General features: G+C 51.9%; 1 protein-coding gene and 2 long non-coding RNA genes across 3 annotated transcripts in view; 1 reads left to right on the top strand and 2 right to left on the bottom strand.

Annotated features, from left to right (window-relative positions):
- LOC116955033 (uncharacterized) overlaps positions 1–25,710 on the top strand; it is a 53,135-nt gene that overhangs the window by 19,808 nt on the left and 7,617 nt on the right. The window contains exons 4-5 of the long non-coding RNA XR_004404794.2: positions 4,847–4,970; positions 8,106–8,213. This is a non-coding gene — a long non-coding RNA (uncharacterized LOC116955033). The remainder of the gene's footprint in view (positions 1–4,846; positions 4,971–8,105; positions 8,214–25,710) is intronic.
- LOC142905703 (uncharacterized) lies at positions 845–2,758 on the bottom strand. The gene is made up of 2 exons (XR_012929722.1): positions 2,107–2,758; positions 845–1,750 (listed from the first exon to the last, which is right to left on the bottom strand). It is a non-coding gene; the product is annotated as an uncharacterized LOC142905703 (long non-coding RNA).
- On the bottom strand, positions 7,494–24,069 carry LOC116955010 (nicotinamide riboside kinase 2-like). The gene is made up of 8 exons (XM_032975934.2): positions 23,812–24,069; positions 22,315–22,405; positions 13,496–13,544; positions 12,992–13,169; positions 11,949–12,020; positions 9,799–9,905; positions 8,866–8,962; positions 7,494–8,026 (listed from the first exon to the last, which is right to left on the bottom strand). The coding sequence occupies exons 1-7, from the start codon at positions 23,835–23,837 to the stop codon at positions 8,877–8,879; spliced, it is 609 nt and encodes a 202-aa protein (XP_032831825.1). The 5' UTR covers positions 23,838–24,069; the 3' UTR covers positions 7,494–8,026; positions 8,866–8,876.

Below are 25,710 nucleotides of genomic sequence, written 5' to 3'. Positions count from 1 at the left end.
ACAGGGCCTGTCGTGCACCTGAGTAGTCGCAGCAGCAGCACCCCCCCGCCCCCTGTTCATTAACCGCCCCCCCCCCAACCCTGAAAAAATTTGTGGCTACATTTTTATTTAAAAAAATTGGGACTTAGCGAGGAGCGTAGAGCTGTGGTTTTCACTCGTTTTCAGAGGTGGCGGCGGCGGCGGCGATGTGGGGGAGGGAGAGACACTTTGGCCGATGAGGCACGGCACGCCACGTCAAGCCACCCAACGTTGGGGGGGTGTTTGTAACAGCAGCACGATGATGAGGATGATGATGGGGAGGTAGGGGTGGTGTGTTTGTCACATTTGTGTATCGTTATGTGCGGGGGGGGGGGGGGGGCACGTCAGGGGTCACCAGCGGCTCGTGGGGCGTAACATTGAAGAAGGACCACATTCATCTGGCTACCATGAGAGATTCGTTCATGAGGCTATCCACATATACAAACACAGAGACAATTTCAACCGAGAAGATGGATTCTGGCTTAGCAATCATTGGAAGGATTTGATAAACCATTTCGGGTCTTAATTGATTGATCACGCTTAAGGTGGCTTTCAGACCGCATCCATTATTTTTCGTCTTCCCCCTCCTCTTTTCCGAACATAGATGGACTCGTCCATCTGAATAAACTGTCAAATCGCTATCCGTGGTGCTAACGTTAAAAAAAACGCCACTTTTTTAAAATTTGGTTGTTGTGGTTTTCACACCTGATGATGATTGCTTGTGTTGCAGTCGAAACGTCGTGAGAATTTTATTGTTTTATATTTCTATTATTTTATTGTTTCCCTCCTACGTGACTTTACCGAAAGAACCAAGAATATGAATCCCTGCAGTCACGAAAGCTTTAATCAAAAAAGGACCACTGGGTAAGGCCAGCAATGAGACAAAGGGCTTGAGAGAACAACAGTTAATCATGATTTGTTAGCGAGCAATGGGAGCACGAATTCAGTCGAAATAAAGTTGACGATTGGGAGGAGACAGGTGATAAGATATGAAAAACTTTGAAATATTCGTGGAAGGAGCTTATAGGTTTTATGTTTGACCATGTAAGACCCAATGAGCTATAGAGCGCTCTGTCGGAAGTGACCAAGCCACAAATCGTAGTGCAATGGAGTCTGCTTATCACGTGGAAATGAACAGCAGTCAAATACTCTAAACGTCTTCTTTGGTTCTTTCGGTAAAGTCACCACGTAGAATGAGAATAAAATAATACATTGATAAAATAAAATAACAATAATGTTCTCACGACGTTTCGGCCACAACACAAGCGGCCTCCATCAGGTGATGCGCTGTCCTCCAGACAGTCTCGTCCCTTCACCTGATGAAGGCCGCTTGTGTTGTGGCCGAAACGTCGTGAGAATATTATTGCGTTATTTTGTTTTATCAATTTATTATTTTATTCTCATTGTACGTGACTTTACCGAAAGAACGAAAGAAGATGAATCCTTGCAGTCACGAAAGCTTTAAATCGAAATACTCTAAACGTGTGGATAAAGAAACCGGAGGGCCTGGAGAAAAATCCACGCGACCACGTGGAGAAAAGAGAGAGACACTCAAACTCCAAATATACAGCAGCAGCAGGCGTCAGGATCGGGATCGAACCCACGACCTCCTGTATATCAGGCGAGGCAGTTTACATCTCCTAGCCACAGTGATGATGATGATGAGATAGAGACACTCAAACTACAAATATACAGCAGCAGCAGGCGTCAGGATCGGGATCGAACCTACGACCTCCTGTATACCAGGCGAGGCAATTAACATCTCCTAGTCACGCGATGATGATTATGATGAGAGAGACACGCAAACTCCAAATATACAGCAGGCGTCAGGGTCGGGATCGAACCTACGACCTCCTGTATACCAGGCGAGGAAGTTAACATATCCTAGTCACGTGATGATGATGATGAGAGAGAGACACGCAAACTACAAATATACAGCAGGCGTCAGGGTTGGGATCGAACCTATGACCTCCTGTATAACAGGCGAGGCAGTTAACATCTCCTAGCCACCGTGATGATGATGATGAGAGAGAGACACACAAACTCCAAATATACAGCAGGCGTCAGGGTCGGGATCGAACCTACGACCTCCTGTATACCAGGCGAGGCAGTTAAAATCTCCTAGTCACCGTTATGATGATGATGTGAGAGAAAGAGAGACACGCAAACTCCAAATATACAGCAGCAGGCGTCAGGGTCGGGATCGAACCTACGACTACCTGTATACCAGGCGAGGCAGTTAACATCTCGCCACCGTCATATCTCTATGGCAAGCAATCGTATATATCCGAATAATGCTGAGAGAATAGCATACCTGTGAACTCATTACGGTTTACCCCGTATGCACGTACAGGGAAATTGAGTTTTCAGGTCCATACGGCGTACAGCCGTTTCAATACGGGTACGAAAAATTGTCTTGTATATTTGTTTGTGTTTCTCCCTTGTGATGGTGACTTTGTGGGATGAACGTTGAGATTGATAAGGGGCACGGGGTGACCAATGAGGTCGTAATTGGTCTGTAATAAGGTAGAGAGCACTGGTAAGGGGTTGACAGGTTTGTAGTGGTGAGTGTACTGGTGGTGAGTGTAGTAGTGGTGATTGTCTGTTTGTGTTTCTCACTTGTGATGGTGACTTTGTGGGATGAACGTTGAGATTGATAAGGGGCACGGGGTGACCAATAAGGTCCCAATTGGTCTGGGGGCGTCTCCGAGAAAAAACCCACGTCTCATCAACACATCTGAAAGTGGACACCCCCCCCACCCTCCCCAGTAGCGTGTCTGGTTTGCTTCTGCGTTTGGAATGACAGTGTTCCCTTTCGAATGATCTTCACGGACACTTCACTTAAATATGTAACGCGTGAAGAAAACGCAACGGAGGGTAAAAACGATGGGTCTGCGAGTCTCCCAAGTCTCTCTGGTTTTAGAAGTTAGTATGATTGAGTTTTTTTTTTATTTCTACCTACGTGACTTTACCGAAAGAACCAAAGAGAATGGAAGTATGATTGGTTGGTTGGTTGGTTGATTGACGCAACATCGTTCCACGAATGAATTATTTGAACGTCTAAATATTCTTGGTTCTTTCGGTAAAGTCACGTAGAAGGGAAATAATGAAATAATAAAAATCAAACGTGATAAAATTAAATTCTCACGACGTTTCAGCCACAACGCAAGCAGCCGTCCTCAGGTGAAGGAACAGAGCTGTCGGACGGCTGATTGCGTTGTGGCCGAAACGTCGTGAGAATTTTATTTTGTTACGTTTGATTTTTATTATTTTATTATTTCCCTTCTACGTGGTGACTTTACCGAAAGAACCAACAATATGAATCCCTGCAGTCACGAAAGCTTTAAATCGAACGTCTAAATGTTGACTCAAAAACTTTTGAGACTGCAGGAATTCGTATTCTTTTGTTCTTTCGGTATCTACGTGACTTTACCGAAACAACCAAAGAATATTGAACGTCTGTTTACGTCGCCAGAACGTTAGAGATTGCCATGGGCTTAAGGAGAGCGAGGCCTGTACCTAGCAGTGGATAGATCATGGCTGATGGTCATGAATAAGGGGCAATCTATTTCCGTTTCAATAGAAGGGTTTTTACTGGTAGGAAACGTCGTGGACTGGCAGCCCAACCGGGATTAATTCTCACAGGAGGCAAGGGATTAGTTGTGTATGTCTGTGGATGTCTGTCCACGTGGGAAAGGTGGGGCTGGGTGGAGAGGGGAGGGTGGGGAGGGGCTGGGTGGGGAGGGGCTGGGTGGGGAGGGTGGGGCTGGGTGGGGGGTGGGGCTGGGTGGGGAGGGGCTGGTCACCCCGTGGTGCCCTTATAAAACTCAACGTTTAACCTACTCACGCCGGCTTGTGCCCGCCCTCACAGTCGGGCATATTGTGCGGAATACACCACGTGGTGGTGCCGCCATTGACCCTGGCCATTGACCGAGCAACCCAACGTTCCTACCAGCTCCCTCCGCAGGAGAATGTGTTGTAAATGTTTTTCGGCCCACAGCCTCTGGTCACCGAACACAGACGGTGATCACCGCATCGCGTGGCGCTTTCAGAAGCGCTTCTGCGGCCGTCTGGAACCGCTCCTTCCTTCCGATATTATATTTACAAACTCATTTCTTCAGAACTGTTTTTTTGTTGTTAATTTCGTTGTCCCCCCCCCCCATACACCTCCGATTAACACGGTTGGCTACGTACGGTGCGAAAGAAGTTCAACGTACATACTTACAGGAGTTGCAGATAATAACGTTGCGGATAGGAAGTGGTCAACACAGTCAACTGCGGTATCACGATAACGCAACCGGCAACATGAATACAACTTCACGCACGTGTGCCTGCGTGATGGTGAGGAGATGTCAAACCCCGTGGACGGTTTCATGAGTGTGTCTAACAGCCAATACCGTAATTATAATATATATTGGGGGGGGGGGGACACACATCCCCCCCCCCAAAATGCAAATATGCTCAAAATGTCCCCCCCCCCCATATTGCTATAAATTAGATTTCTGTTTATATGATTGTGGTTATGGTTGTACTTTCTTAATCCCTAATCTCTGCCATTACATACAATGAAACATGCAAATGTAAACAAAAAGTAAAAACAGAGCAATGTAATACAATATACACAATTAGATATTATTGTCAAAAATAAAGAAAAAGTCCATCCCATGTGTTAGTGATTTTTTTAAATATTTTCGGCAGGAAATTCGTTTTCAAATTTAGAATTTTTTCTGGGGGGGGGGGGGGGACCCCCAGACCCCCTGGAAGATTTGGTCCCCCCCAATGTTGACTCCATGGCTACAGCCTTGCTAACAGCGGTATTATTTTACAGGGTCGCCCCAAGGGATGGATCGATTGACGGGGGTCGAGACTAATGGTGGAGTGGCAGCCAAGGCATGGAACGCATCGCAAAGGACGTCCGCCGAGGAGATGAGGCTTACGAAGTTAGCACGGGTGTAAGGCGCTCGCTCTATGGATTGTCACATCGCAAGATCTTGCTTAGGGTGGGGAGGTGAAGGGGTAGATTTAATCTTAGCAGTGGATTGACCATGGCCGATGACAATGATGATCTCTGGTAACGATGCACTTCAAACACGTGTTTCAGAAACATTCGACCAGAAGGCAAGGATGCGTTCGATAAATAAACACGAAACAAGTGTCACGACGACGTGCAAGCCTTCAAATTGGCGCACTATTTTTAGGCGGGGGGGGGGGGGCGCTGTGCCCTGACAGGAATGCACTCGTGGAGGGATTCCTGAGTGATGCGTCCCCTGATTGGGGAGCGCTGCTGATTGGCCGAGCCGACCGGGAACAGCGTGCACACACGCACGTGCTTTTTTTTTTACGGCGCCCTCAATATCCACTGCTGGATGATGAGCGCCACCACATGTTGCGTCAGTCACGTGGGTTGGCTGGCCATACTTCACCACGCCGACCAGTGCGAGTGGTGCGGGGAGACAGGGCAAGACCGGTTAGGATATCACCTTGCCACTGATGGTAACCATTGCCAGGAATATAACCACATGTTGTGTCAGTCACGTGGGTTGGCTGGCCATACTTCACCACGCCGACCAGTGCGAGTGGTGCGGGGAGACAGGGCAAGGCTGATTAGGATATCACCTTGCCACTGATGGTAACCATTGCCAGGAATATAACTCGAAAAGAGTCACTGGGTATATAGGGCACTGGGCTAACCACTGCGCCATCATTCCACCCCCCACCACGTACATATTGACTGGTCTAATTTTTCGATACGTACATTAGATGTTCTCATTTAATATCATACCCGTCAATCCATACAGGTTTACCCGTATTTTTGTACAGGGTATTTGAATATTCAGGTGCATACGGCATACAGTCGTTTCAATCCGAACAAAAAATGTTTTTCAGCTATTTGTTTCTCGTTTGTGATGGAACTCTGTCGGATGAACGTTGAGATTTATAAGGGCACGGGTTGACCAATAAGGTCCAACCAATAATGTAAAGATTGTCATTGTGCCTTGGCTCTCCAACACACCGGTGTGCTGTACTAGTGACGAATTGGCATGTTCGAAGATGAAATGCCCTTTCTTTAAGCAGCTGAGCGCATATTTATTTTTAAAGCGCCAATAGATACTACTATAGATTCAGCAGGTACTACCATAATCATTATATACTGCTGCAGCCAGTAGTTACTACTATAGAGTCGGTAGATACTACTGTAGTCGGTAGATACTACTATGGAGTGTAGAGTTAGTAGTTACTACTAGTCAGTGGATACTACTATCATTAGTAATTACTACTAGAGTCGGTAGATACTGCTAGAGTCTGCAGATACTACTAGTCAGCAGATACTACTATAGAGTCGGTAGATACTACTATAGATTCAGTAGGGACTACTAGTCAGTAGATACTACTGTAGTCAGTAGTTACTGCTAGTCGGTAGATACTACCATAGTCGGTAGATACTATAGTCAATAGATACTAGCCAGATTCCACTAGTCAGTATATACTGCTGCAGTCAGTAGTAACAACTAGTCAGTAGATACTACTGTAGAGCCACACTACTATAGTCAGTAGATACTACTGTAGGGTCAGTAGATACTATTATAGTCAGTAGTTACTTCAGTCAGTAGATACTAGTCAGTAGCTACTACTGGGCTCAGTAGATACTACTGTAATCATTAGCTACAACTACAGTAAGCAGATACTAGTCAGTAGATACTATAGTCAATAGATACTACTATAGAGTCGATACTACTAGTCAGTAGATACTACTATAGTCACTAGATACTACTAACTCTATTGTATGTAGGATATGTAGAAATATATCCCTACGGGGGGGGGGGTAAAATATTTTTTAGGGGGGGGGGGGTCGACAATTTTTGGAAGCCTTTAAGATCAACTATTTACCCCCCACTTATAATATTAGTTTGACTTCTGTAAGTCTCTTATAATTTAATGGATAGACAAACGGCCCGCCAGGCTTTGACACTAGCTTCGTATTTGTGTATGTTGCGTTTGAGAAGTTTTGAAATATACTTTTTCATTTGAAATAATTTATTCTCAAAAGTAATTATACAAATTAAATATTTGAATTATACTAAAAGCTCAATAAAAACGTTATTTATTGGTTTTACAATTTTGCAAAAGCAACGGCGATGATCAAAACAGATGTCACGCAACTTTTGGTAAGAAGTGACGCCATAGAAGCGACTTCACTTCCCGTGATGCCACATTTTCCACGTCACTCTAAATATATATTTTTTAATTCATCTGAACAGGGAAATCATCCCTCGTGGTCACACAATGCAAACACGCGTCTCGTCTCCCTGCCCAAGCGAGTGCGGGGCGTTGCATCTTGGTTGGGGATCCTGTGCCAGTGGTGACAATTCCACATTCCTATGGCAGAATTAAACTAGACTTAAGTGAGGTGGTTTCAGTGCCAAGTATAGTATACAGACCTAACTCGGGATCAGCAAAAACAAGAGTCAATGGCATTGATTGGATGACTTTCACTTTAAAACATAACTTCATCAACATTTATATATACAAACATTTTCCACTTGTACAAAGCATGATGCGACTCATCTCTCTGTTGGCAGACCAGAGTGTCGTGGTAATTCCACATTCATATGGCAGGGAAAAGTTTTATCCACAGGACACACTCAAGTGGTGTTTTCATTTTATCTCCCCTACTGGCATGATGGGGTTGAGTTGTGACCCTCGAAAGATTTCACCTCACAACCTTCCTACTGTGAGAGTGGGGAATTATGAACACAGCAACGCAACATGGGCTGATGAAAACGAAGCATTTACAACGTACATTTCAGCGACAAATGTAAAATATATCAAGTGTGTACTAACATAACTTAAAACAATAACTTTATCGTAAAGCCGGCGTTGATGTAAAAACACAAAACTAAAAACGCGGAAACAATGACAATGGCCGTATCGTGTTAAAATCAATATAATCTTCGGCAAGCTTGTTTTTGCGGGGTTTTTGGGCCATCACTTCTTCGTACGAATCCACCTGTGAACAGAGAAGACGCACGTTTGCCGCACCGAACAAGGATAATACACCAATAACACTCCGTTTTGTCTGTGTGCAGATTCATGATCGATCATTGGAGCCATTGGCCTGAAAAAGTCTCATCGGGTATCACCCAGGGTAGAGAAATTGCCAACGATGATTTTCCCGACACATTTTATCTCCAAATGTAAGTAATGCTATGGTGAACGTCTTCCGCAGCGCACGTAGCCGCCCGTACTAACTCGAGGTGGTGATGTACGTTACGTTGCATTCATTTCGCACCGCACACAGCCGACTGTGCCAATCGGAGGTGATGGTGATGTACGTAGAACTTCTTTCGCACCGTACGTAGCCAACCATGCTAAATCGAGCGGCGTCAGCCCGGCACGGCTCAGGAGTAACACGCACTGAACAAGTCCCCGATGCGCGTCGGTGTTACGTATGTTAACGTTGAAACTTCTTTCACACCGTACGTAGCAAACCCTGCTAAAAAACGGAGGTGCAGAGATGACGTGGCGATGTTGTGTCCTCGGGAGTGAGCGAGCGAGCGAGCTAGCGAGCATCACGCGCGGTGAACTTGTCATTAACCCCCGGTTCTACTTGGGGGCCCCCCACACCCCTCGAGTCAAGACTCACTGGTCAATGAGGCCAGCAACGGCATCACGGTTGGTCGGGGGCTCAGCGCCGCAAAACAGCCAATGAAAAACCACTAGGCGTACGGCTCGAATGTTGACGTCGGAAGGGAGGTAATCAAAACCCTACTCGCCTGGCCAGGCGACAGTCAAGCGTCGTGTGTGCAGTCAGTCTTTTTTTTTTGGTGCGTGCGCTGCACGATTTACCCCACGGTGCCTCAAAGCAACGTGTTGAGTCTCTCTTGCACGGCGTTGAACACCTCCGTGAAGAGCGACTCGCGGGAGCTTCTGCCGTCCAAGTGAACTGCAAAATACATTTTTTTTAAAAATCACAACGATGCAAGCAAATAATAATAAATAAATAAAGATCGCGCTGCTGACGGGGGCCTACTCGGGAAGTGACCGATCGATTTCAAATGATATTTCAAGGCCCGTGATGCACGGAAAAAATCGTGCGTGTGACAATTATTTTTGGTTCGTGCAAATGTCACCTCTAAGCAAATGGGAACAGGACAGAACAGACGTACAACGCAGTTGGACAAAATAAACAGTGCAAATGTGACGAACATTAATTAGCGCGGTTAACGTGGGATGCCAAGGTGATTTTTTTTTTTATGTGGTTGCCTGCCATTTGGTATTTGGATGTCCTATCAACCCCTCTGCAAGGGAGAGGTTGCTCACCCCTACTCTAGATGCACGCACCTAGATCCCTTTATAGATGTACAGTCTGTTGGGACGAGAGCTGTTAAGCAAGCGCCAAATGAAGGTCAGCACCACGCCGGCCACCTTAGTCTTCCCCATGCCGATGTTCACACCGCACCGGGTACTTATTCAAGCCCGAGTCGACTAACTTGGACTCGTACATCACATGTGTATGCATGTTAAACTTGTTTCGCACCGTGTGTAGCCAAACCGTGCAAATCGGCACTGGTTCGAGCCAGCCTGAATGCCGACGAGAAACGTCAAAACCAGTGCAGAATGCCCAGGACAGATTCAAATACTCGCCACCAGTGACGGGCCGTGAGCGGGAATCGAACGAGAGTTGCCGGGGTTTTTTTTAACTTTATAACGTAGCGGCGCTAGCCCAGTGCACTCCAAGTGTACACACGCGCGTGCACTCAAACACGCGAGCCCGCGTACCAATATTGGCGTCCAGTACATTCATCTGAGCGCGGTTTTTCAGGTACATGGGCCACACGTGAGCGTCAAAAAGTCCCGGGGGGTCCGGAACAGTGTAGTTGCGAGTGCTGCACACACGCACGCACGCACACACGCACCGCACAATTGGGATTATACACAGCAATCAGCCCCACGTTCTTACCAAGCTGAATTAAATTGACACCTGAAACGTAAATTTCGATTTAAAGCTTTCGTGACTGCAAGGATTCATCTTCTTTGGTTCTTTCGGTAAAGTCACGTAGAATGAGAATAAAATAACAAATTGATAAAATAACATAAATATAATTCTCACGACGTTTCGGCCACAACACAAGCGGCCGAAACGTCGTGAGAATATTATTGTGTTATTTTATTTTATCAATTTATTCTTTTATTCTCATTCTACGTGACTTCACCGAAAGAACCAAAGAACCTGAAACGTATTTTTACCTTCTGTAAATGGGCATATTAAGCATTCGAATCAGATTGAAGGGTGTTTTCGTCCATTTTTGGGATCTTTCCCATTTTGCACCGATGTCAAATATATTCGTGCCAGCAACAGTGCGGCGCGTCACTCGACGCTACGCGACGCCACTTTTTGGCGAGAAGAGCTCAGAAGTGACGTCGTTAGCGCGACGTCCCATCCGGTGCTTGTGCCACGCCACGCCACACCGAAACGAAACTCCGGACCACCGCTCCCCTCGCCGCTCTCGCCTTGCACTGAGGCTCACGGCGGAACCCCACGCGGCGGCGGCAGCGTCACTCAAAATCTGCTTCGGACACCGAGCTCTGAAAACTGTCGCAGCCTCACGTCGGCTCTCTGCTGTCGCCCCCTCGGTGTGCAGCCCTCTAACCCCTTTGCACATCGGCGACGTTAAATGCACTGCTACTTTCAAGAGCGATCCAAAGGCCTCTCTGTGTTGGGTCAGGCTTTCGAGCAGCCCTGAGCTCGCCTCCGCACCTCTGAGTTGTTGACTTGTCTCAGAACTCGGGCGCGTTATGAACGTCATTTATTATCATTTGAAATGTAAAATCGAGGCACATTTTTTTTTTATTGGGGGGCGACAGGGAGGGGGGGGTAGGAAACTGGGGCACATTCCTAATGCATATCTGAAATGGATCCAAACCAAGGTTGTATGACACAATGTCTGTGAGCCTCTCAGGGGGACCTTCAGAAAAAAATATATCTCACTAGAACTGAGACTGTTACAACAAAATGATCAGACAATTCGCCTCATTCCCATCTGTACCTTCATATAAAAAAAATATTTTACACATCGCCATCAGCCACTCAGCCTTCTGGGAGTGCATAATCACAGCAGAATTGAAAGTTTGGGGGGCAGGTGTGAAAATATAAACATAGTTCAATACAGTTTTCCCTCGCTTTATGCTCGTTCTGTTAGTGCCATTTCGCGCCTCATGTGGGACTAACCTATTTCTACCCAAAATGCACGGAACAGCAAGCGATTTGAATTCGCTTGTACGCACCGCTCGGCAGACAATTGTCCCTTGCCGTTCGCTTGGTGCGCCACATTTCTTTGGAACTCGTCCACCACACAAAGCGAGGGAAACCTGTGCAACTCTGCCGAGCACAGCCCCCCGCTGAAGCCTCTAACGCCTATTGTTGGCGTGGCGGTCACGAATCCAAGCCCCTAATGCAGGCTCGAGCCTGCTTCGTTTCCGAGATCTGACGAGATCCCACGTGCATTCCGGGCGATGCGGTCAACAGGCGGATCACGTAAAGTCAACGTGGCGTGCATTCGGAGGCCATGCTCATTTCCACATTCACGTGGTTGGGGGCGAGTCTGCCCGTGGGACTGTTGACTCCCGAGAGGAGATGATTCACCCCCGCCCCCCCCCCCCCCCCGACACGCCAATCAGGATTTTGACCTCTCAACCTTCTGTTTGCACTCCGCTCACCGAGCCACTTGGCGAGATAAGTCAGCGAAGCAGTCTGCAATTCAATTGGTACAACAGATTTAGCCGTCCACATTATAGAATTAATAAAGCAGGCTGTGTTTGACCATAGAATTTCTAAAGCAAATGAGCTGTCCAAGACGACATTGAATTCATAAACTAGATAAGGAGGCCGTGTGCGCGGTGATTGTAGAATCGGTAGACTGGACAATCACCTGCGACGTAATTTACACTCTTGGTAAGGAATGCTGATGAAGAACTTCTGGTCAAGGAGATCCATAAGGGGCCTGTGAACGACACGAAGAGGGAGACACTGAAGCACGTTCCTTACAGAGTTGCACCATCACCAGTCTGGCTCCCTCCCATTTCCCCGACTACAACCACAGCACGCTCTCTCCTGCCACGTTCCATTCCAAACCTGCGAATTCACGACCCCAATTCGTTTCCATCCAGTACACACGTCCCACTCATCGCAACCCTTTTTTTCTACTCAAGAGATTCGAAGTTCCTAACCAAAAGGCGCCTTTGGTAGCCCAGAGCTGATGCTTAGACGAAGTTGTTGCGCACAGCGTTGGGTGTACGGTGCTATTTCAGGAATATTTTGATGTTTTTTTCCTGTATTTTCTGTTTGCACAGTCACACAAAGTCACTTTAAGATGTTTTCTTGTTCATGTTTTTTGTTTGTTGCGGTTGCACCCGATTCAAGAGCCGAATGGCTCACAGGGCAATACCAAATAAATGAACTATGAACTTGTTATTTAATGCCGAGTCGGACCTACTGTGACCCGTATCAAACAGAGAGCCCTATAAGCAACTGGGAGCTCACAGGTCCAGGATCGGTTCAGGTTTTTGTCGCAGAGATTGGCCACGAGCGGGATTCATAGCGCAGTGCACGCACCAAAAACAAGCACACGACACTCGTGCATACAAAGACAAAGAGCCCCCATATAGCCCGAACAGACTGTTGGAGCAAGTGCCGTTAGCAAGCACATGAGAGGGTGTGGGTGGCCAGCAACCACACCCCAACAACCTTTGTGTCCCCAAGTGGCGATTCTTACACACTGCACCGGTTACTCATTTGAGGCCGAGTTGACCTAGGGGAGGCCCAAGGACAGATTCAGATATCCGTCACTGGTGTTGACCGTGAGTGGGGAATCGAACTCGGGTGGCCGGATTCGTAGCCCAGCGCGCTGACCGCTGCACGACCGCTCCCCTCCAATACACACACGCGTACAGATTCCACGAGCCCTCCACTCACGGGTAGGTGTAGAGGAGGAAGCCCTCGACGATGAGGATGTGCAGGCGGGAGTCTGTGTCCTTGTCCTCAATCTCAGTCCCCGTGGCCTCCACGCCGTGCGACAGCGCAAACTTGCGTGGGTTTTCCACCCAGGCACGCACTGTCGCCACCATCGCCTCCATGTCCAGGGCCTCCAGGGCTGTGTACGCCCAGTGAAAAGGTGGCGGGTGGGTGTGGGTGAGGAGGATGAGGGAAAGGATGGATTAAGGAAGTCAAGGTGGGCGGGGGGGGGGAGGGGTTGATGAGAGGAAAGGAAGAGGAGGGAGATGTCAGGGGAAGGAGATGAAAGGACGGCCGATGAGTGGGAGATGGTTGTGAAGGGGGGCACGTGAGGGAGGAGAGGGGAGAGGAGGGAGAAATTAGGGGGAGGACCAACAGGGCATATTAGAGGTCTTAAAGGCTCTTCAATTGTCATTGGCAAATTGATACACGCCTTTTGAGCTGTGCATACATGCAAGCACTTACTATCGTACTGCTTGAATCCATCCGCACCTATGGCAATCTGGTCCTGGGGCTGCAGAGAGACACACCCAGAGGGAGATTAACACATCAGATGCATACAACACGAGGTGGGGATAGATAGAGATATATATAGCGTCTACAAGCGGCCGCATCTCCAGACACTGTTGCGAAACAGTGAGGAATATATATTTTCGTCATAGACAAAGAATAAAAAAAACAATGGTCTTGGGCATGGGACTTTAAAAAAAGAGGGAAGGGTGAGTCGACAACATGGATGGCTGGGCAAAAAAAAAGGGGCTTCACAGATGATGGGAGTAGCAGAGCAGACCCACAGAGACAGACAATAATACGTACAGACGGCTGCCAAAGAAAGGCGACAGATAAACAGATACAAAAAAAAAGGCTTCGTCATATCGAGGAAAGAGTGATGTTACTCCACAAGACAGACACGGTATAGAGATGTCAAACAATGATGTTTAAATTTCACAAATCGGAGTGATCCAACAAAGGGCCTTCTCAGAGGACTGGAGATCAGCACAGCTGGCTGATACGGATGGGGTCATCCCCATGTCTCACATCCCTGTTTCAGTTCCAAATTTCTTACAACCCCATGGCTCATATTCATCTCTGTCGTCTCTTGTCCCCCGTGTGTCTCTCTCGTGTCCCCCGTGCGTCTCTCTCTTGTCCCCCGTGTGTCTCTCTCATCCCCCGTGGTGTCTCTCTCTCGTCCCCAGTGGTGTCTCTCTCTTGTCCCCCGTGTCTCTCTCTCGTCCCCCGTGTCTCTCTCTTGTCCCCCGTGTCTCTCTCTTGTCCCCCGTGGTGTCTCTCTCGTGTCCCCCTTGGTGTCTCTCTCTCGTCCCCCGTGTGTCTCTCTCTCGTCCCCCGTGTGTCTCTCTCTCGTCCCCCGTGGTGTCTCTCTCTTGTCCCCCGTGGTGTCTCTCTCGTGTCCCCCGTGGTGTCTCTCTCGTGTCCCCCGTGGTGTCTCTCTCTCGTCCCCCGTGGTGTCTCTCTCGTGTCCCCCGTGGTGTCTCTCTCTCGTCCCCCGTGGTGTCTCTCTCGTGTCCCCCGTGGTGTCTCTCTCTTGTCCCCCGTGGTGTCTCTCTCTTGTCCCCCGTGGTGTCTCTCTCGTGTCCCCCGTGGTGTCTCTCTCTCGTCCCCCGTGGTGTTTCTCTTGTCCCCCGTGGTGTCTCTCTCTTGTCCCACGTGGTGTCTCTCTCTCGTCCCACGTGTGTCTCTCTCTCGTCCCCCGTGTGTCTCTATCGTGTCCCCCGTGCGTCTCTCTCGTCCCACGTGTGTCTCTCTCTTGTCCCACGTGGTGTCTCTCTCTCATCCCCCGTGTCTCTCTCTCTCGTCCCCCGTGGTGTCTCTCTCTCATCCACCATGTGTCTCTCTCTCGTCCCCCGTGGTGTCTCTCTCTCATCCCCCATGTGTCTCTCTCTCGTCCCCCGTGTGTCTCTCTCGTCCCCCGTGTGTCTCTCTCTCGTCCCCATATGTCTCTCTCTCGTCCCCCGTGGTGTCTCTCTCTCGTCCCCCGTGGTGTCTCTCTCTCGTCCCCCGTGGTGTCTCTCTCTCGTCCCCCGTGGTGTCTCTCTCTCGTCCCCCGTGGTGTCTCTCTCTCGTCCCCCGTGTGTCTCTCTCTCGTCCCCCGTGGTGTCTCTCTCTTGTCCCCCGTGGTGTCTCTCTCTTGTCCCCCGTGGTGTCTCTCTCTCGTCCCCCGTGTGTCTCTCTCTCGTCCCACGTGGTGTCTCTCTATTGTCCCCCGTGGTGTCTCTCTATTGTCCCCCGTGGTGTCTCTCTTGTCCCCCGTGGTGTGTCTCTCTCTCTCTCTCGTCCCACGTGGTGTCTCTCTCTCGTCCCCCGTGGTGTCTCTCTCTTGTCCCCCGTGGTGTCTCTCTCTTGTCCCCCGTGGTGTCTCTCTCTCGTCCCCCGTGTGTCTCTCTCTCGTCCCCCGTGTGTCTCTCTCTCGTCCCCCGTGGTGTCTCTCTCGTGTCCCCCGTGGTGTCTCTCTCTTGTCCCCCGTGGTGTCTCTCTCGTGTCCCCCGTGGTGTCTCTCTCTCGTCCCCCGTGGTGTCTCTCTCGTGTCCCCCGTGGTGTCTCTCTCGTGTCCCCCGTGGTGTCTCTCTCTCGTCCCCCGTGGTGTCTCTCTCTCGTCCCCCGTGGTGTTTCTCTTGTCCCCCGTGGTGTCTCTCTCTTGTCCCACGTGTGTCTCTCTCTCGTCCCACGTGTGTCTCTCTCTCGTCCCCCATGTGTCTCTATCGTGTCCCCCGTGCGTCTCTCTCGTCCCACGTGTTGTCTCTCTCTTGTCCCACGTGGTGTCTCTCTCTCATCCCCCGTGTCTCTCTCTCTCGTCCCCCGTGGTGTCTCTCTCTCATCCACCATGTGTCTCTCTCTCGTCCCCCGTGGTGTCTCTCTCTCATCCCCCATGTGTCTCTCTCTCGTCCCCCGTGGTGTCTCTCTCGTCCCCCGTGTCTCTCTCTCGTCCCCCGTGTGTCTCTCTCGTCCCCCGTGTGTCTCTCTCTCGTCCCCCGTGGTGTCTCTCTCGTTCCCCGTGGTGTCTCTCTCTCGTCCCCCGTGGTGTCTCTCTCTTGTCCCCCGTAGTGTCTCTCTCGTCCCCCGTGGTGTCTCTCTCTTGTCCCCCGTGGTGTCTCTCTCTCGTCCCCCGTGTCTCTCTCTCGTCCCCCGTGTCTCTCTCTCGTCCCACGTGGTGTCTCTCTCTTGTCCCCCGTGTGTCTCTCTCGTCCCCCGTGGTGTCTCTCTCTCGTCCCCCGTGGTGTCTCTCTCTCGTCCCCCGTGGTGTCTCTCTCTCGTCCCCCGTGGTGTCTCTCTCTCGTCCCACGTGGTGTCTCTCTCTTGTCCCCCGTGTGTCTCTCTCTCGTCCCCCGTGGTGTGTCTCTCTCTCTCTCTTGTCCCCCGTGTGTCTCTCTCGTGTCCCCCGTGTGTCTCTCTCGTGTCCCCCGTGGTGTCTCTCTCTTGTCCCCCGTGGTGTCTCTCTCTCGTCCCCCGTGGTGTCTCTCTCTCGTCCCCCGTGTGTCTCTCTCTCGTCCCACGTGGTGTCTCTCTCTTGTCCCCCGTGGTGTCTCTCTCTCGTCCCCCGTGGTGTCTCTCTCTCGTCCCCCGTGGTGTCTCTCTCTTGTCCCCCGTGTGTCTCTCTTGTCCCCCGTGTGTCTCTCTCTCGTCCCCCGTGGTGTCTCTCTCTTGTCCCCCGTGTCTCTCTCTTGTCCCCCGTGTGTCTCTCTCGTCCCCCGTGGTGTCTCTCTCTTGTCCCCCGTGTGTCTCTCTCTTGTCCCCCGTGTGTCTCTCTCTTGTCCCCCGTGGTGTCTCTCTCTTGTCCCCCGTGTGTCTCTCTCTTGTCCCCCGTGTGTCTCTCTCGTGTCCCCCGTGTCTCTCTCTCGTCCCCCGTGGTGTCTCTCTCTCGTCCCCCGTGTGTCTCTCTCTCGTCCCCCGTGGTGTCTCTCTCTCGTCCCCCGTGTCTCTCTCTCGTCCCACGTGGTGTCTCTCTCTCGTGTCCCCCGTGTGTCTCTCTCTTGTCCCCCGTGTGTCTCTCTCGTCCCCCGTGGTGTGTCTCTCTCTCTCTCTTGTCCCCCGTGTGTCTCTCTCTTGTCCCCCGTGTGTCTCTCTCTTGTCCCCCGTGTGTCTCTCTCTTGTCCCCCGTGTGTCTCTCTCTCGTCCCCCGTGGTGTCTCTCTTGTCCCCCGTGTGTCTCTCTCGTCCCCCGTGGTGTCTCTCTCTTGTCCCCCGTGTGTCTCTCTCTTGTCCCCCGTGTGTCTCTCTCTTGTCCCCCGTGTGTCTCTCTCTTGTCCCCCGTGGTGTCTCTCTCTTGTCCCCCGTGTGTCTCTCTCTTGTCCCCCGTGTGTCTCTCTCGTGTCCCCCGTGTCTCTCTCTTGTCCCCCGTGGTGTCTCTCTCTCGTCCCCCGTGGTGTCTCTCTCTCGTCCCCCGTGTGTCTCTCTCTCGTCCCCCGTGGTGTCTCTCTCGTGTCCCCCGTGTCTCTCTCTCGTCCCCCGTGTGTCTCTCTCTTGTCCCCCGTGGTGTCTCTCTCTCGTCCCCCGTGTTGTCTCTCTCTTGTCCCCCGTGGTGTCTCTCTCTCGCCCCCCGTGTGTCTCTCTCTCGTCCCCGTGTGTCTCTCTCTTGTCCCCCGTGTGTCTCTCTCTCGTCCCCGTGTGTCTCTCTCTCGTCCCCCGTGGTGTCTCTCTCTCGTCCCCTGTGGTGTCTCTCTTTTCCCCCGTGTGTCTCTCTCTTGTCCCCCGTGGTGTCTCTCTCTCTCGTCCCCCGTGTGTCTCTCTCTCGTCCCCCGTGGTGTCTCTCTCTTGTCCCCCGTGGTGTCTCTCTCTTGTCCCCCGTGGTGTCTCTCTCTCTCGTCCCCCGTGTGTCTCTCTCTCGTCCCCCGTGGTGTCTCTCTTTTCCCCCGTGTCTCTCTCTCTTTTCCCCCGTGTGACTCTCTTGTCCCCCGTGGTGTCTCTCTCTCTCGTCCCCCGTGGTGTCTCTCCCGTGTCCCCCGTGTCTCTCTTGTCCCCCGTGGTGTCTCTCTCTCTTGTCCCCCGTGGTGTCTCTCTCGTGTCCCCCCGTGGTGTCTCTCTCTCGTCCCCCGTGGTGTCTCTCTCTCTCGTCCCCCGTGGTGTCTCTCTCTTGTCCCCGTAGTGTCTCTCGTCCCCGTATGCCTCTCTCTCGTCCCCCGTGTGTCTCTCTCTCGTCCCCCGTGTGTGTCTCTCTCTCGTCCCCCGTGGTGTCTCTCTCTCGTCCCCCGTGTGTCTCTCTCTCGTCCCCCGTGGTGTCTCTCTCTTGTCCCCCGTGGTGTCTCTCTCTTGTCCCCCGTGGTGTCTCTCTCTCGTCCCCCGTGTGTCTCTCTCTCGTCCCACGTGGTGTCTCTCTCTCGTCCCCCGTGGTGTCTCTCTATTGTCCCCCGTGGTGTCTCTCTTGTCCCCCGTGGTGTGTCTCTCTCTCTCTCTCGTCCCACGTGGTGTCTCTCTCTCGTCCCCCGTGGTGTCTCTCTCTCGTCCCCCGTGGTGTCTCTCTCTTGTCCCCCGTGGTGTCTCTCTCTCGTCCCCCGTGTGTCTCTCTCTCGTCCCCCTTGGTGTCTCTCTCTCGTCCCCCGTGTGTCTCTCTCTCGTCCCCCGTGGTGTCTCTCTCTCGTCCCCCGTGTGTCTCTCTCTCGTCCCCCTTGGTGTCTCTCTCTCGTCCCCCGTGTGTCTCTCTCTTGTCCCCCGTGGTGTCTCTCTCGTGTCCCCCGTGGTGTCTCTCTCTCGTCCCCCGTGGTGTCTCTCTCGTGTCCCCCGTGGTGTCTCTCTCTTGTCCCCCGTGGTGTCTCTCTCGTGTCCCCCGTGGTGTCTCTCTCGTGTCCCCCGTGGTGTCTCTCTCTCGTCCCCCGTGGTGTTTCTCTTGTCCCCCGTGGTGTCTCTCTCTTGTCCCACGTGGTGTCTCTCTCTCGTCCCACGTGTGTCTCTCTCTCGTCCCCCGTGTGTCTCTATCGTGTCCCCCGTGCGTCTCTCTCGTCCCACGTGTGTCTCTCTCTTGTCCCACGTGGTGTCTCTCTCTCATCCCCCGTGTCTCTCTCTCTCGTCCCCCGTGGTGTCTCTCTCTCATCCACCATGTGTCTCTCTCTCGTCCCCCGTGGTGTCTCTCTCTCGTCCCCCGTGTGTCTCTCTCGTCCCCCGTGTGTCTCTCTCTCGTCCCCCGTGGTGTCTCTCTCTCGTCCCCCGTAGTGTCTCTCTCGTTCCCCGTGGTGTCTCTCTCTCGTCCCCCGTGGTGTCTCTCTCTTGTCCCCCGTGGTGTCTCTCTCTCGTCCCCCGTGGTGTCTCTCTCTCGTCCCCCGTGTGTCTCTCTCTCGTCCCCCGTGGTGTCTCTCTCTTGTCCCCCGTGGTGTCTCTCTCTTGTCCCCCGTGGTGTCTCTCTCTCGTCCCCCGTGTGTCTCTCTCTCTCTCTCGTCCCACGTGGTGTCTCTCTCTCGTCCCCCGTGGTGTCTCTCTTGTCCCACGTGGTGTCTCTCTCTTGTCCCCCGTGTCTCTCTCTCTCGTCCCCCGTGTGTCTCTCTCTTGTCCCCCGTGTGTCTCTCTCTTGTCCCCCGTGTGTCTCTCTCTCGTCCCCCGTGTCTCTCTCTTGTCCCACGTGGTGTCTCTCTTGTCCCCCGTGTCTCTCTCTTGTCCCCCGTGTCTCTCTCTCTTGTCCCACGTGGTGTCTCTCTCTCGTCCCCCGTGGTGTCTCTCTCTTGTCCCACGTGGTGTCTCTCTTGTCCCCCGTGGTGTCTCTCTCTTGTCCCCCGTGGTGTCTCTCTCGTGTCCCCCGTGGTGTCTCTCTCTTGTTCCCCGTGGTGTCTCTCTCTTGTCCCCCGTAGTGTCTCTCTCTCGTCCCACGTGGTGTCTCTCTCTCGTCCCCCGTGGTGTCTCTCTTGTCCCCCGTGGTGTCTCTCTCTCGTGTCCCCCGTGTGTCTCTCTCTCGTGTCCCCCGTGTGTCTCTCTCTTGTCCCCCGTAGTGTCTCTCTCTCGTCCCCCGTGTCTCTCTCTCGTCCCCCGTGTCTCTCTCTCGTCCCACGTGGTGTCTCTCTCTTGTCCCCCGTGTGTCTCTCTCGTCCCCCGTGGTGTCTCTCTCTCGTCCCCCGTGGTGTCTCTCTCTCGTCCCCCGTGGTGTCTCTCTCTCGTCCCCCGTGGTGTCTCTCTCTCGTCCCACGTGGTGTCTCTCTCTTGTCCCCCGTGGTGTCTCTCTCTCGTCCCCCGTGGTGTCTCTCTCTCGTCCCCCGTGGTGTCTCTCTCTCGTCCCCCGTGGTGTGTCTCTCTCGTCCCCCGTGGTGTCTCTCTCTTGTCCCCCGTGTGTCTCTCTCTCGTCCCCCGTGGTGTCTCTCTCGTGTCCCCCGTGTCTCTCTCTCGTCCCCCGTGTGTCTCTCTCTTGTCCCCCGTGTGTCTCTCTCTCATCCCCCGTGGTGTCTCTCTCGTGTCCCCCGTGTCTCTCTCTCGTCCCCCGTGTGTCTCTCTCTCGTCCCCCGTAGTGTCTCTCTCTCGTGTCCCCCGTGTGTCTCTCTCTTGTCCCCCGTGTGTCTCTCTCGTCCCCCGTGGTGTGTCTCTCTCTCTCTCTTGTCCCCCGTGTGTCTCTCTCTTGTCCCCCGTGTGTCTCTCTCTTGTCCCCCGTGTGTCTCTCTCTCGTCCCCCGTGGTGTCTCTCTTGTCCCCCGTGTGTCTCTCTCGTCCCCCGTGGTGTCTCTCTCTTGTCCCCCGTGTGTCTCTCTCTTGTCCCCCGTGTGTCTCTCTCTTGTCCCCCGTGGTGTCTCTCTCTTGTCCCCCGTGTGTCTCTCTCTTGTCCCCCGTGTGTCTCTCTCGTGTCCCCCGTGTCTCTCTCTCGTCCCCCGTGGTGTCTCTCTCTCGTCCCCCATGGTGTCTCTCTCTCGTCCCCCGTGTGTCTCTCTCTCGTCCCCCGTGGTGTCTCTCTCGTGTCCCCCGTGTCTCTCTCTCGTCCCCCGTGTGTCTCTCTCTTGTCCCCCGTGTGTCTCTCTCTCGTCCCCCGTGGTGTCTCTCTTGTCCCCCGTGGTGTCTCTCTCTCGTCCCCCGTGTTGTCTCTCTCTTGTCCCCCGTGGTGTCTCTCTCTCGCCCCCCGTGTGTCTCTCTCTCGTCCCCGTGTGTCTCTCTCTTGTCCCCCGTGTGTCTCTCTCTCGTCCCCCGTGGTGTGTCTCTCTTGTCCTCCATGTGTCTCTCTCGTCCCCGTATGTCTCTCTCTTGTCCCCCGTGGTGTCTCTCTCTCGTCCCCCGTGGTGTCTCTCTTTTGTCCCCCGTGGTGTCTCTCTCTCGTCCCCTGTGGTGTCTCTCTTTTCCCCCGTGTCTCTCTCTTGTCCCCCGTGGTGTCTCTCTCTCTCGTCCCCCGTGTGTCTCTCTCTCGTCCCCCGTGGTGTCTCTCTTTTCCCCCGTGTCTCTCTCTCTTTTCCCCCGTGTCTCTCTCTCTTGTCCCCCGTGGTGTCTCTCTCTCTCGTCCCCCGTGGTGTCTCTCCCGTGTCCCCCGTGTGTCTCTCTTGTCCCCCGTGGTGTCTCTCTCTCTTGTCCCCCGTGGTGTCTCTCTCGTGTCCCCCCGTGGTGTCTCTCTCTCGTCCCCCGTGGTGTCTCTCTCTCGTCCCCCGTGGTGTCTCTCTCTTGCCCCCCGTGTGTCTCTCTCTCGTCCCCGTGGTGTCTCTCTCTTGTCCCCGTAGTGTCTCTCGTCCCCGTATGCCTCTCTCTCGTCCCCCGTGTGTCTCTCTCTCGTCCCCCGTGTGTCTCTCTCTCGTCCCCCGTGTGTGTCTCTCTCTCGTCCCCCGTGCGTCTCTCTCTCTCGTCCCCCGTGTCTCTCTCTCTCGTCCCCGTGTCTCTCTCTCTCGTCCCCGTGTCTCTCTCTCTCGTCCCCCGTGTCTCTCTCTCGTCCCCGTAGTGTCTCTCGTCCCCGTATGCCTCTCTCTCGTCCCCCGTGTGTCTCTCTCTCTCGTCCCCCGTGTGTCTCTCTCTCTTGTCCCCCGTGTGTCTCTCTCTCGTCCCCGTAGTGTCTCTCTCTCGTCCCCGTAGTGTCTCTCGTCCCCGTGTGTCTCTCTCTCGTTCCCCGTGTCTCTCTCTTCCCCGTATGTCTCTCTCTCGTCCCCCGTGTGTCTCTCTCTTGTCCCCCGTGTCTCTCTCTCTCTCTCGTCCCTGTGGTGGCTCTCTCTTCCCCGTATGTCTCTCTCTTCCCCGTATGTCTCTCTCTTCCCCGTATGTCTCTCTCTCTCGTCCCCCGTGTGTCTCTCTCTTGTCCCCCGTGTCTCTCTCTCTCTCGTCCCCGTGGTGTCTCTCTCCCGTCCGTATCGCCCTCTCGTCCGCGTGTCCCCATCTCGCCCCTCTCGTAACCCACCTTAAAGAAGTCATCCTGGTGGACAACGCAACAGTTTGACAACACCTTCATCAGGCGATTCGTGAGCGTCGTCTTACCCCCGTTAGTCACTCTGCCGACAAGGGGGAACAAAGTCGCACAATACAAACATAAATTTTGATTTAAAGCTTTCGTGACTGCAGTAATTCATATTCTTAGCTCTCTCGGTAAAGTCACGTTGAAGGGAAACAATAAAATAATAGATGCATTTCACTCGGAGAGATATTTAATCAAAAGTTGAAATATATTTTTTATATATTTTATATTATTGTTTCCCTTCAACGTGACTTTACCGAAAGAGCTAAGAAAATGAAATACAAACATAGTTTACATAGCACCTGGAAGCATTTGAAGACATTGCACAGATTAAACGATAACAGCCAAACCGGCAATGCATCTTTGCAGTATTAAAACTGATAAGACGTATATATATTTAAAAAAAAACTCTCTCCATTTCCCCCTCTCCTTCGTTTTTATCATTATTCGATCAAAACGTATTCGATCGAATCTAGAACGCTTACATCTTCCTCAAGAAACACTTCGTTTGGTCAAAATAAACACACACAAAAAAAACAAGATGCATTTCACTCGGGAGAGATATTTAATCAAAAGTTTAAACGCTTTAATCAAACTTGTCTCATCAAAAGCACTTGGGGATATATTGACAGATTTGAGCAAAAAAATAACCACACGCTATATTCGTACGATATACAAAAAAATATATCAAACTTATTTGATAAATAAACCAAACTACTGTGTCAAGCGAAAGAAAAATTACAACACCCCATTAAAGCGATATAATCACAACGTACGCATTCGGCCTTTTAACGCAATTTTAACATTGACACACACAAACTACCCAGGTGTAAACTTCGTATGAGAGTCTCGCTTTAAACAAAGTATTTTGTCGGCTTTTCCCTCAGCACTTGTCGGCATCAAGTGTCAAAACTTGTACAGTTGGGACAAACGCTTTGCTTGGCGCCAATTTCAAAAGCACTTTCAAATTTGGCGGCAAAATGTCCCAACAACGACAACATTGGCGGCGCGTTAAAGTTTATGGACTCGCCAACGTTCAATAACATGCCTGGACCCAATGTTGCTGTTAAAATTACTCCGCGCTTACGCCTATATTTGTATAAAACTTTTGAGGTAAAAACGGTAAAAACATCGCCTCCATCGCTCAATTACAATCACTTACGCCTTTTCGTATCGATTCGATTAATCTCGGCATTGATTACTTCCAGCGCGATAATGCAGGCAACCGTACAGGAATCGATTCTAATCTCAATTAAACCACCAACCGATTCCTCACGCGGAAAGTCAACTGTAACGCAGGAACGCGCCTCGTGTTAACTTTAATTTTACAAGTTATTACAATTTAACAGGCGTACTTTAAATTAAAAAAAAAACCTGCTAACATTTCACAAGACGTCGCAAGGTTAACCTGAGATAACGAATTTGGAGGCCGCGCTCACTTACCCGCCAATAGCAATGATGAACTTCATGATGAGAATGTATGAACTCGAGCTAATAACCTCAAAAATTGAAGCTAATAATTTACAAAACACTTAACACAACAATACACAAAAACGCAAACAGTCACTGCTTACGTTTAAAGCAAAGGCTACCTACTACTTTCACTCATAATTGAAAGTTTTAAGTATACACTTTATATACTTGGCTATAATTAAGGACTTCCAGGAGCCTCAAACCGCCTTAAACCTGACGCAACTGCTCAATGTGAGGCGGGTGGGGGGTCTCCTATTTATATAGGCGGCGTGACGTCACCATAATGGGCGTGGCTGTGACGTACAGCCCCCGCCCACTTCCTCAGGCACGTGCGTCGGATATGAATAGACCGCGTAGCAGAATCATTAATGTACCGCTGGGACCCTATGGGGGTATCCACACGTGGTACGATGCCCTTTTGAGAGCCACCTCAGGTGTCTGGGTTATGGGTTGCGCGTGGTGGGCGTGTAAGGAATGGGGGGGGGGGGGTGTTAGGGGTTAGGCGGAGAGGATAGATAGGTTCTCATCGGAAATAGATGTGCCGTGTCTAGTTTGGCTGGTGTGGTTAGTATTAGGGCTAGTGTCTGGGTGGCTGGTGTGGTTAGAGTTAGGGCCAGTATCTGGGTGGCTGGTGTGGTTAGAGTTAGGGCCAGTATCTGGGTGGCTGGTGTGGTTAGAGTTAGGGCTAGTGTCTGGGTGGCTGGTGTGGTTAGTATTAGGGCCAGTGTCTGGGTGGCTGGTGTGGTTAGAGTTAGGGCTAGTGTCTGGGTGGCTGGTGTGGTTAGGGTTAGGGTCAGTGTCTGGGTGGCTGGTGTGGTTAGGGTTAAGGGCCAGTGTCTGGGTGGCTGGTGTGGTTAGGGTTAGGGCTAGTATCTGGGTGACTGGTGTGGTTAGCGTTAGGGCCAGTGTCTGGGTGGCTGGTGTGGTTAGGGTTAAGGGCCAGTGTCTGGGTGGCTGGTGTGGTTAGTGTTAGGGCTAGTGTCTGGGTGGCTGGTGTGGTTAGGGTTAGGGCCAGTGTCTGGGTGGCTGGTGTGGTTAGTGTTAGGGCTAGTGTCTGGGTGGCTGGTGTGGTTAGTGTTAGGGGCAGTATCTGGTTTGGCTGGTGTGGTAGGGTTAGGAGCAGTGTCTGGGTGGCTAGTGTGGTTAGAGTTAGGGCTAGTGTCTGGGTGGCTGGTGTGGTTAGGGTTAGGGGCAGTGTCTGGGTGGCTGGTGTGGTTAGAGTTAGGGCCAGTTTCTGGGTGGCTGGTGTGGTTAGTGTTAGGGCCAGTGTCTGCGTGGCTGGTGTGGTTAGTGTTAGGGCTAGTGTCTGGGTGGCTGGTGTGGTTAGTGTTAGGGCTAGTGTCTGGGTGGCTGGTGTGGTTAGTGTTAGGGCTAGTGTCTGGGTGGTTGGTGTGGTTAGTGTTAGGGTCAGTGTCTGGGTGGCTTGTGTGGTTAGGGTTAGGGGCAGTATCTGGGTGGCTGGTGTGGTTAGGGTTAGGGCTAGTGTCTGGGTGGCTGGTGTGGTTAGGATTAGGGGCAGTGTCTGGGTGACTGGTGTGGTTAGCGTTAGGGCCGTGTCTGGGTGGCTGGTGTGGTTAGGGTTAGGGGCAGCGTCTGGGTGGTTGGTGTGGTTAGGGTTAGGGTCAGTGTCTGGGTGGCTAGTGTGGTTAGGGTTAGGGCTAGTGTCTTGGTGGCTGGTGTGGTTAGGGTTAGGGCCAGTGTCTGGGTGGTTGGTGTGGTTAGAGTTAGGGCCAGTATCTGGCTGGCTGGTGTGGTTAGGATTAGGGGCAGTGTCTGGGTGGCTGGTGTGGTTAGTGTTAGGGCTAGTGTCTGGGTGGCTAGTGTGGTTAGGGTTAGGGCTAGTGTCTGGGCGGCTGGTGTGGTTAGAGT

The sequence above is a fragment of the Petromyzon marinus genome, chromosome 57 (assembly GCF_048934315.1).
Source record: "Petromyzon marinus isolate PM22_M1 ecotype Great Lakes invasive population chromosome 57, UKy_Petmar_22M1.pri1.0, whole genome shotgun sequence".
Lineage (NCBI taxonomy): Eukaryota > Metazoa > Chordata > Hyperoartia > Petromyzontiformes > Petromyzontidae > Petromyzon > Petromyzon marinus.
This window is presented reverse-complemented; position numbering and strand designations above follow the sequence as displayed.

Bases quoted from the DNA above. Each gene is read 5' to 3' on its own strand.
- LOC116955010 (XM_032975934.2), bottom strand. From the start codon at position 23,837: ATGAAGTTCATCATTGCTATTGGCGG. The intron at 9,906-11,948 runs GTGATTGTCCAG...GCGTGTGTGCAG, and splicing joins GAGTGTAAATTACGTCGCAG to CACTCGCAACTACACTGTTC. The intron at 8,963-9,798 runs GTACGCGGGCTC...TGTATTTTGCAG, and splicing joins TGTACTGGACGCCAATATTG to TTCACTTGGACGGCAGAAGC.